At 37.8% G+C, this 11,836-nt stretch overlaps 1 protein-coding gene across 1 annotated transcript; it reads right to left on the reverse strand.

The window, feature by feature from the left end:
- Window positions 1-930: 930 nt before the first annotated feature.
- Window positions 931-8,440, reverse strand: LOC112155335 (claudin-10). Its single transcript, XM_024286876.2, has 5 exons — window positions 6,893-8,440; window positions 1,763-1,924; window positions 1,612-1,693; window positions 1,442-1,546; window positions 931-1,372 (listed from the first exon to the last, which is right to left on the reverse strand). The coding sequence occupies exons 1-5, from the start codon at window positions 7,104-7,106 to the stop codon at window positions 1,222-1,224; spliced, it is 714 nt and encodes a 237-aa protein (XP_024142644.1). The 5' UTR covers window positions 7,107-8,440; the 3' UTR covers window positions 931-1,221.
- Window positions 8,441-11,836: the final 3,396 nt, after the last annotated feature.

Raw genomic sequence — 11,836 nt, forward strand, 5'->3', positions numbered from 1 at the left:
GGAAAAGAGCTGTTCTCAAAGCCTAATAGGGATGACCCTGACCTCCAACGTGCCGCCTCGTAGTGTTGAAAACAAACATGACATCACCTTCAGCAGGGACACGCCTCTGTTTTATACAGAAGCCTCCAGAAATCAACCATCATCTGTCCTCCTGTGATGTCCTAAGTCTGTACCAACCACTGCTTATGGACATGTCAAGTGTTCAATTGTCTAAAAGGGAAATTGAACATTATTTTTATGAATCATTTGAATTTGGTTTCTTGGACATGGAGAGAAAACATCAATAGACAACAAAAGTTCCTTAAAGCTTACAGTTATGAATCCAAATGTGAGCTTTTATTCCTGTACGGCTACCTTTAACTCCTATAAAACGTGCCTAATAAATATAATCGATTTTTGTTACCACCACTTTTTTTGGTTTATTTAGTTTGATTTTAATGTAATGGAAAAAAAAAGATCTCAAAGAAAAACAAAATGTATGGAACCATTTGAGCCTTTAATATAAGAACAAATTCCAAGAGGAAAAATAATTTTCAAACTACAAAATTTTGCTAATTAAATGCTAATGACATCTTTAATGGCAGCTCCACGTGACTGCAAACAACATTATTGCACGTGCCTGGGGAAGTTTTTTCAAATTCAAAGTGATGTTCCGTGAGACTTTTGTTTATGAGCTCTGCTGCCATCTGCTGGTGAAAGATAGAATAGTTTTATGGATTCATGTAACTGAAGTTCTGAAATTATAAATAAATCCTATTTGCGAAGACAGTCGGATCATTTATCCTTTTTTGAACTCTAGCTGGAAGGAAAACTTTACCATCTTTATGCATTATAGAATGTTGAGAATCAGCAGGAAGTCAAAAGATGGAATAAAAGGAAGGTGAGATCGTCTTTGATGTAACCCTTTCTAAAGCAGACAAACACGTTGAGTTCCATTTTTTAAACTTTATTCCACTTGAAGGTTCTACAACAGTCACAATTTCTTAAACCTATAACTAAAAAAAAGAAAATCTGTTTGAACAATAAAAGAAAAGCACAAAACTTAGCTGAAAGATTAAAATCTAGAAAACACAAGTTCACATCATAAAAAAGACACTTAATACCAAAGATCGATCAATCAATGCGCTGCAAATCAGAAACAGTAAATTATGTCGGTTTGCTGCATTTCTTCCACTTTTTGTAGCTTTTTATTTGTACTAGTAATGGTTTATTTCCCCAGGTTCACACATAGGCGTTTTTATCAAAATACTGCGCCCTGGAGGCATTGCTGTTGGCTGCAGACGGCCTCGGGTTTGCCGCTTGTGCTCTTGTGATGGAGGTGATGTGGGAATGAGAGGCCGCTCCTTTGTAGACGCCGTTCACCTGATTGTGGCTGCAAAGAGGCCATAATTGTTTGATTTAAGAAAAAACATGGAAAGTTGCGTTTTGTTTTTGTGCTCACCTTTTGGAAAACGATTCTGCGATGGAGAAGCAGAGAACGGAGCCTCCCAGAATACACAGGACGCCCCCCGCCCAGCCTATGAAGAGAGCAGCCCCCAGCTCGTATCTGAAATTAGAAAAGTTATTTAAAACCACAAAATTTACTCAAAAGAACGTAAAGATACCACATACTTTTGATCTATAATGAATGGGTTGAAAAACTCTGATGTTATGCGGTGAGCGTATAGGGAGCATGCAGAAATGGAGCAGAGGCCTGGAAAGAAAAACACATTTAATATTTTATCAAGAAATTAAAAAACAATGACAATTCATGCTCACTTACCTCCAAGAACAAAACAGACCCCAGCGAAACAAGCGATTTTGGCTTTGCTTTGGTCACTTCCTCCAATCTTCGTACATTTCATCCCCACAAGTGCAAACACACACCCGAAAAACCCAAAGCAGACGGCTGCGATCATCAATCCTCTGCACGCTTGGATGTAGTCTGCAAAACAGAAACACATTAGTTTACAAATTAAAGACCTTTCTTCCCTCCATTTGGTGGTTTTATCTCTAAAATCGGCCCATTGCAACAATACTAATTTGTCACAAGGTGTAACCGGTCGCTGCCGAGGTGTTGGTCTGAAACCAGCAGTTTAGTTAGGATTTGAAAGGGCAAAAGAAATTAGAATTTTCCAGGTATGGCCTGAAATCAGTCACCCATGGTCAAAAACTGCCGGAGGCGTCTCGCTAAATGTCTCATATCATTCAAGCTCCAAGAACAAAGGCTAAACATTGACATATTGTGAGGAGAGTATTTGTTTTGGAAAGCTGCAATAGCCTGGAGAAATGCAAAAACTGAAGTAGGAAGAAACAATAAATTATTTAGAACTTATTTAAAACTAGATTACATTTACACTCAGTCTTTAGGCTTTTTTAAGAAGTTGTTTCAAGGCGAAGGTTCTAAAAATAGATTCAAATGATTAGAGAGAAAAGATCAGTTCACAGATCTGTTAAGGAAACGTTACAGCTGACCCTCCAGTGCCAGCATGGAAGGAAAATCCCTGCAGTTGGAAAGCCCTGTGGAATCAGTGACACAGTTCTTCCACAGACTGGACCAGAAGGTCGAAGTGGTGATGACCGATCCATCGTTGGACGACACCTTCCAGTAGTCCGTCGCCAGGGTGGACGACTCCAGCACCCAGCCGGAGGCGGCCACAATGAAAGCCACAATCTCCTGAAACATGCTTGAGCGATGGGGGTTGATGGGTAAAAAAAAAAAAAAAAAAGAAATTGATCCGTTCCAGGTGGGTGAGAGCTGTTTAAAATGAAGCAGGTCTCTGCAGTTTCAATGGACGGGCTGTGGTTGACAGTACATGGGTTCTGGACTGTTATATTAAGGGGGGCGGAGTTGACATAGACTCTGATCTACATTTTTGTCCCCCCCCCCCAAAGAAACTGCAAGTCATTCTTAGTTTTTGAAATTTCTGGATATTTCATGATCTCACTCAAACTTTTTGTCCTCTTTGCTTTGATCGTTTTATTTTTTGTTACTATTATTATTATTAAATGCATATATTACTTTTTAAATAAATGTTTGAATCAATAAATGTTAAATCTATTCCTATAATGTGTATTTTTGGATTTTTACTTTAAAAGTTATGACTTTAAAGAGAATTCAGTCTTGATTTATGTTCATTCGGTGCTCAGGTTGATTTTATTTTTTATTTCATTAAAGTCACCTGGAGAGAATAAATGTCACCTTTTTCTTCGTCACCTTGCCGTGACACTTTTGATTAATACACAACAAAACTGCCTCTATTCAGATTAAATATTAACAGCTTGTCACTCCAAAGTCAGCCAGAAGAAACATTTTTACTTCTGTGGAAAAAATAAGAGAAACATTACAGCAGAGAAATCTCTCCAGATAATCTAATTGTTCATTGAAAGAATAGAGCTTCCTCTAGTGGCTGTACACTGAATGGCGTCTGCAGCAAATGGGTACAAAACTCTTTTACTGGACACAAACAAATACATTGTGTTAAAAGAAGAATATTTGTTATTGGTTTTTTACTAGATATTTTGTTAACTAAAGTTTTTAGTTAAAAAAAAAACTACATACCTAATTTTTAACTAAATATGTAGATCCAAGCTAAACATTTAGTTTTTGACTAAAATTAAACATACATTTTAAGCTAAATATTTGTTTTAAAATCGTATATTTAGCCTACAAACTAATATTTAGTTTGCCATTAAATGTAACATTCATAGGTAAAGACCTTCAGGTGCTTCCCAGGTGAAGACCATCAGGGTGCACCTGAAGGTCTTTACTTCCTTGTCTGAGCTGACATCCAGCTCAAAACGATTCGGTTGGACATTTTTGTGAAGCAGCGGTGATGAGTAACGCTAGTGAGACACAGAGCTACCATAATCAGACAGGGAGGGGTCCGAAACTGGGAGTGTCTCCAAAATGCCACGCCCCCTCAGAGGAGATTTTGCAGCCGCAGGCTTCAAATCAACATGAAAAGTGGCTTTTTAGGACATTTAGCTTGTGAAATTTTGGTTAAAAACTTCATAATCACAATTAGGTACAACATTAAAACATTTTTTTAATATATAATAAATGAATGAATGACGGTTCCCCCTCAGAATGAAGTCAGAGGGAGTGGGGCTGGTTCTGGTTGATCTGGACCCAAAGTCCACTAGCTACTTTTGGTCCTTCCAGTCATTTGAAACAAGTTTGGATGCTTTTCAAAACGATCAGTTCTGGACAAGATGGAGGACGGAGAAACAGTTGCAGAGAGTCTAGATCAGACGAATGTCAGCTTTAGGAGATGCCCGTATTCTCCCGATCTGCAAAATCTTGAAGTAGGATGGCCGCTTCCACTCCAACGGTGCCTTTGCCTCATCGCCATCACTGACAGAACATCGGCTCAACTAAAACTACACAACCAGACTGTAAAGCTGACCCAAAAATCATACTTTGCAAACTTCATCTCTGAAAATAATTCTAGTGTCCTCTTCACCGCAATAAAATCTTTGATCAACTCTGAAGCTCCTGCTCTTGTTTAACAACCCTCACACTCCCAGAACACCCCCCACGGGGCACCAAGGGGGACGAAGTCAAACACCTTCAAATTCACAAAACTCAACTGGACTAGATTAGTGAAATCCTATGAAGCCTCCAGCACCTTAGGAAGGGTGTAGAGCTGGTTCCACAACCGGGACAAAAACCCGCTGTTGTACCAGGACCTGAGATTAAAGTAAAGCCTTAACAATTTCTTGACCCAAACATCTGATGATCATTCTCTTTGTAAAGTAAGACTTAAGAAGAACCTAAGAGCAATGATCACACATGTCCACCTCCGCTTAAAAAAACAAACAAAAAAAAAAACCCCTTTGACTTCACTTTGTGTCTCGGAATTCCATCATTTCCATCCGGAACTGACTCAATGGTTGAGAAAGCGAGTACGGAAGTGTTCCCCCCTCTTACACAGGATCAGTGTCCAATCATTTACCTGAAATAACAACAAAAAAAGCTTTGCATAACTTGTGTCATCCACAGAGAAAATGTTCTTTAAGAGGGCAGAGTCAGAGCGTTGAGATTAAGAGCATGCTTAATGACACTTATGGCTTATTTAAAAAAAAAAATCTCCTAGTCTTATCAAATTATTCTTTTAAAGAGGTTTTGATTAATTTTGTTGGACATTTACAAAAAAGAAAAACAAGTTTCACAATGGAACATGTTCCAAATTATGCGACAAAAACACATCTTTTTAACTCTAAACTGCTGTCCAGAAATGAGGTATATTAATAGCTTCACTCAAACATGTAAAATTATTAGAAAATTTGAAATTTTAAAAAATTAAAATTTTTCAACTTTTTCATAAAGCTCATGTATACCATTGATAGTAAATATATATATATATATATATATATATATATATATGATCCTTCAGCTTCAACCTACAGACGTTTAGAATATTTTGCTTCTTTGGGAGAGAATTGTTTATTCATTCAGTAATATTAAAAAGGCAAATTTAATTGATCAACTTTTGCCTTAAATGTATCCAATTTGCACTATAAAAGTCTAAAAGTGGGGTCATCTGGACCCCACAAGACAGTGCTGTCGATCTTTATTTGTGTCCAAAGACAGACATGAAGTCTGGTCCCCCTTTGTCATGGAGGGGTCAACACCTCAATGTAAGGGTGGGGTCATCTGGACCCCATAAGAAAAAAAGGTTAAGCCATTTTTTAAAAATATTCATGAACATTTTTGCCCTCAGGATGACAACTCTTCACCAAAACAACAAGCAGGTATTGCACAAAGGGTTTTTAATCAATCAACAATGAGTAATTTGTTTTTTGACGAAAATAGGAAAAAGTACAGTCTGTGAATTTGAATATACAGTAGTACCAATACATGTGTCAGTCAATATTAGTGTCTTAAAAGCTGTTTTCATTTGGTTACAAAATCCTTTTATGGGAATAAGAGAAGTATGATGGAAAATAGAAATACTTATAGTTGTAATTACTAAAGGAAAAATAGCCAAATCCCTTCTAGTGAAAGCAAAATGTCTTGTTAAATGAGTTCTTATGCATGTTCTTATTGTTGCATCACTGCTTTCCTTTGCTTGGTCTAGCAAGACTACAGAATCATCTAATGACATTTAAGATGGCCACAACAAGTGATAGTAAAAATATTTATCCATCTTTAGTTAAAATCCTTTCATCCTTTTTTAGGATCACTGGGTTGCTATCCCAATTATTGTTAGGCAAAGGCAGGATACACCATACAGGTCGGCAAACTGTCACAGGGAGAAATGATCTAATATGGTAATATTGTTACTTGTACAGTTCCCTGTAAAGAACATGGAGGCCATTCAAGTAGGAAAGTATTGAGAAGGAAATACGTTTTTAAAATGCAACTATTCTGGGTTTCCAGCCTTCTGTGGTTCCAACAACGAAGTGCTAGTTTCAAGGTCACTGTGCATTTGGCATTTTGAGTTCTAAACTCTGGAATAATCTGCCATTGGCTATTAGAGAGGCTACCCTTTTGGAGAGTTTTAAAGCTAAACTGTTCCCCCGGTAAACTGCCGGAGGAACAGCCTTTTATCATGTTTTTAATCTTCATTTTTATCCTTTGTGTTTTATTGTCGTATTATTAATTGATTTGACATTGTGTACAGCACTTTGGGCCTTCTTGAATGGTGGTGGAAGGTGCTCAGTAAATGAAAATGAGATTTTTCTGAAATTGTTACAAAAGACAAAATTGTGACTTAAGTCAGAAAGCACAAGATTTATTACTTTTGACAGAATATCACTAATCAAACTGATTCTAATGTAACAATTTAAGCTAAAAGTCATAACTGAGTTTTACATACACAAAACCTCTGAATCTAACTTGATATCACATTCAAATAATAGCGAATTTGAAGAAGTTTTGTCTGGAGTTGTGAAGCTCTGATCTTACCATCCACCCCAAAGATAGTGTGATGAGGTCTGCAGTGCAGGGCTCCAATGGCGTTCCCCGCACAGTTGTTCCAAAGACCCTGCAGCACCCATGTTGCCGTGATGACTGAGGACGACCGGCTGGTGGCCCTCCATTCATTGGATACTGTAGCACCAATAGTGGCGCCCAGCCCAACCAGACCACTGACGAAAGCCACAATCTGCAAACCTGCCATTTGATCCTTTCAGAAAAAGTTGACAGACTTTAGATCAAAAAGTCAGAAGAAATCAAATGTCCTCAGGACACTACATTACACTGCGGACATGTGTTTCCCTGGGATGATTAACAGGCAGGACATGTTCCAGTGTCTGTGGAAGGTGCAGGGATGGACCGGAGTCTGAGTGAAACAGTAAAGAACGCCGGAGTAAGAGGAGTTAGACATTAAGTTTGGAATTCCAGGATGACAGAAGAGCCTTTCTGTGCGCTCACGTTTCAGTCTTTAGATCGTCAGGTATCATATTAACATCAGAAATAATAAAAGTGTAATCATTAATCGTTTCAACAGGAGAAAAACAGGTGACAAGGTCCAGCAACTCGTTCATCTATTTTAGTTCACAGCATAGAGCAACTGAAGACAAATGATTGCCAGCTTCCATGTGAACATGTGAGGGCTTTTTTTTTTTTTTTTTTTTTTGCTAAACTTTAGAGAATTTAGGGTTAAAAATAGCTATGGTTTTTAAAAATGTGTATCCTCTCAGAAGAAGTTCTTGTTGAAAAAATGCTTGAAAATATGAAGCAAGATAACATTGAAGCAGCCAAAAAAAAATTTAATTTTTGCAGTATCAATTCAGAAATATTCATCTTTTTTGGACAGTGAATCAGCATTCACTGATTCACACAATTGGTCGGGCGGACAGTTTTATGCCGGATGCCACAACCCTTCACTTTATCCAGGCTGAGGACAGGCACAGTGAGACCCAGACCCCTTTGTGGCCAGAGTTAGGTAGTAGGCAGAAAAGTCTTGCATAAAGACCCACACTTGTTTCAGGTCATTGCACCCCCTGCTAGTGTTGCAGATAACATATTTCATAAGAATGAAAACTAAAAGTTTGTTTCAAGATGGTGAAACAAGGGGAGACAAGGGTGGACCATATTATGAAATGATAGTCCACATTCCACAGAAGGGATGCTCCCCCCCTGTTTTTGTAGCCACATTTGTGACCTGTTAGCACAACACTTCCTCCCTCTTGTTTTTCCTACATTCTTTCATGACAGATTGCACTTCATATGGACCCAACATACAAAATTGTCCCGTTATGTTAATATGCAATGGATCTAGTACTTATACAAGCAATTGTATATAACCTGTGTGGACTTATCTTTCACAATTGAACACAGAGTACTACGGGATAGTAATTGATCAAGCCACGGATGTTGCATGTAGACTCCCCATTCTACATTGTTGCCTTAGCCATGTAATGAAGAATGCCCAGGCCTTTAGCAAAAATGGTACCATTATTTAATCAAATGTTCTCACAGTGCACCCCATCACTATCAATTGTCAATGCACCTTCTTGGGACCATGACGCAAGCTTCCATCATATGCCAGCTTGATGACATTGTTTTTAAGTGCTACAGTTTTTTTTTCTAGTCCTTGCAATGGTGCAAATGTGGATGTGCACTTCCATAAGCTCCAATAATAAACATCATGGATTCAGAAAATGAAGACGGATGAGGACATCGTGGTAAGCATATTCTAGTGTCAAATGTAGTCCGTCAATAAGCCGTTTATTTAATCTCAATTTTGTTGTGACTCGTCACAATTAAAATTAAAGGAGCAATTCTATTTTTAAATTACACATTTATGTAGAGTTCCATAGAATGTTGTCTGTATTTGCCTGAGTACTAATTTCCACAATCCTCTTTGTTCAATGTTAGGATGACATTTCTTTGGAGCATTTTCATATGCATTTCCACAAAATCACCAATTGAAAGAGAAGGGGAGACCAATGTATACCATTGTCCAAATGGTTGCTGAGGCACTTTCTGGCAAATGCTTCCTTGTGGAGAGGTATGCTTCTTGCTACAGGAACAGACATGTGCAATACCCATACTCTAAAATCTGTCTATAATGAATGTGTATAATTACATCACGCATCTTCATATATTGTAGGCAATTTCTGCAATAATGGCTATGGTCATGTAAGCAAAGTCTGCAAGGCATCAGAGGACGCACAAGTAAGTATTCCCACAAATTACTTTGAACTCCAGATTATTATTAATTTATGAATATTGTCTAATCTCTATGAAATGATCTTCAAACATTACTACACCAGTAACAACAGGAACCACAGAGTTATGGAAAAGAGCCAGTGGGATTTAAAGATGGTGCAGTTTGGTGGAAAGAAAGTCGGGCGAATGGACGAGTTTGTTCAACAATATGAACAAATACACAGTGCTCTGCTGAGGGACCATGAGGACTCCTTAAAAATATCCAAAATGGCTGCACATTTACCTTTTGATAGTCCATTCCTCCTTGTAGAGTTTTATGATCAGAGTTCAAGTTAGTTTTGCTAAAAGTGTAAGATATGTGATAAATGCATTTTTTTCTTACCATTTTTACTGTTATACAATATTAATCCAGGAACGCGTGTGTCAACAGGAGTACACTCTCCAAGAATGAATTGGGTATTTAAACAGTTAACTTGATCATTGTATGTCCTGTCTAGCCAATTTGTTAATGTCATATTTTCTCACATTCAAGAGACATAGGCTTGAAGAGGAGGTATGGAAAGGCAAAAGCCACAAATCCAAAAAGGAGGACAGGCCTTTATGTCAAACCACTGTCTTCACCCTTCTGGTATGTCCAGGAGAAGCGAGAGGTATGAACGATGGTTAAATGTTATGATCACACACTCACATTAACACATTTTAAGTTTCCTGTCCCTACTTAGGGCAGACGTGAAAAATCATGTGTTTTATTCCAGACAGCTAATTTCATTCTTTTGTCATTTATGTAGAATATCTACCCGCATATTTTTATTAAGTAAGAAACGTTTCCTAATTTAATCAGCTCCGTATATAACATATCAAGGCGCTCAGCGGTCTGACTGTTAATGCTACAAGATTGTGTAAGATGCTTTTGTGTTGGTCATTCATTTGTATCTAATGTCTACATAAACAGACACTCAGTCACCATTGTGCAGACAGACACTCCTGCCAGTTCCATGTCAAAGGTAAATATGCTCAAAATAGAAAAGCGTATTTGAGAATTGTGGGATTTTCCTTTGTATGTAAGCAGGGAGGGACCGCTCATTACTTTTGTTTGCAGCCACTTCCCACATCATTGTGTACCCAGCATCCTGAAACTTCTGTTGACCCCGTGTCCACAAAGGGGAACACAATCCCATTCAGTAGTGTAATGTACTCAAGTAATGCTGTGTTTAATGTATTTTGGCTCTATTGCAGTAACAGTCTATGCATGTATATTGTTAGGTTGCCTATATGCTATGCAAATGATCGAGAGACTATTCCGTCAGTCATCTAAGTTCAAAACGACAAATTCCATCTACATTTTGAACCACTATACAGCTGGCACCATATATTAATGGTGCCCGGACAGAGTTGAGCCGTCAACGCCTCTCAAAGGTAGATATCTGTATTAGAACGATAACACTCAAGAACTGTGAATGACAGACCAAATTTAAATGTGACCAATTTTTTGTCCTTGCAAATAAAAATCCATAACTGGCAAAATTAGCTACATTATACATTTATATACAGGTGAACTTTGTCAACTACAAGGCTGACATTTCTTTTGTGAACATAAAAGGAAATCATTGTAATTTGCTGGTAAGCCACTGTTACAAAGTTATAGTCTAAACAGTAATGTCAAATACTAATTTGCATTCAATGAAATCCATTGCAGTACATAGTCCCAGTTATCAGTTCTGTGTTTTTGGTAGACCTTTTTCAAAATACAGCTGAAGCTGGGGAGTCTGAAAAAGCTGCCAAAAAAAGTGCAGCAAGTATAAACAATGAGGTCCATGTTAACAACATTCTGCGGCTGTGATGCCTCATTTGACAAAAGCTAGTAAAACAAACTTTGATGTATGAAGTTAATGTTCCATTTTAAAAAATATGAAGTCTTTATTATCCAGGGATTACTTCAAAATGAGGAAGCCATTTGGCACACATGATTAGAACATTGAAAAATGGGGGGGGGGACCATACTACACTCTGTGCAGCAGGGCAACAACAGTTGTGGTAGTTGAGACTTTGGTACTGAAATTTCACATATTCTTGTCAAATCTTTTAGTCATTTATAACTTAGTTTTACATATTGACTGCTCTCCATTCAAGATTGCCAGGGAACTGATAAAGTCTTTTCCACCCTTACCTTCAATGACGTTTGGAACATCTCACAAGGAAATGACGGCCGTCAGAAAAGCTGGCACAAATGTTTCTATTCGATTCTGGTTTGTATATTGCGTATACAGAATTATTAACCCATAGGTCAAATGACAAAGAACACGTGAAGCACTTGTGATGACTTGAGACTCAAAGTAGTCTTGAGTGCTTTAATGGACTTGAGGCCATAGATACATTTCACACTAGTTAACTTAATTGAGTGGATGTTGGTCAAGATGAAACCCTACAAGTAGATATGCAACATTATACATATTTATATAAAAATGAGAGCCCAACATTAAGATGTATATTGAATTTTACTCCAGAGTAAAATCAGATTCAGATCACAGGGGAGGCCTCTAACACTTGCTGCATTTTTCCATTGAATGACAAGTAAAGGTATGGCACAATTTCAATAAGGAAGATCTACCTCACTTCCGGGTGAGCTGGGATCTTTCCTCACTCTACAACGCTCAATTAAGCCCTCACTCAAAACCAATAGCTAAATTTTCCACCTTTTCTCATATCTGTTTTTGAATTCATAGACGTTTATCT

Source organism: Oryzias melastigma, linkage group LG21 (genome assembly GCF_002922805.2).
Source record: "Oryzias melastigma strain HK-1 linkage group LG21, ASM292280v2, whole genome shotgun sequence".
Lineage (NCBI taxonomy): Eukaryota > Metazoa > Chordata > Actinopteri > Beloniformes > Adrianichthyidae > Oryzias > Oryzias melastigma.

What these genes read in the sequence shown, in the direction of transcription:
- LOC112155335 (XM_024286876.2), bottom strand. Translation starts at nt 7,106, where the DNA reads ATGGCAGGTTTGCAGATTGTGGCTTTCGTCAGTGGTCTGGTTGGGCTG. An exon ending in GGTCTGTTTTGTTCTTGGAG is followed by an intron (nt 1,694 to 1,762) that starts GTAAGTGAGCAT and finishes TTTTCTTTCCAG; the next exon opens with GCCTCTGCTCCATTTCTGCA. An exon ending in GCAGAATCGTTTTCCAAAAG is followed by an intron (nt 1,373 to 1,441) that starts GTGAGCACAAAA and finishes GCCTCTTTGCAG; the next exon opens with CCACAATCAGGTGAACGGCG.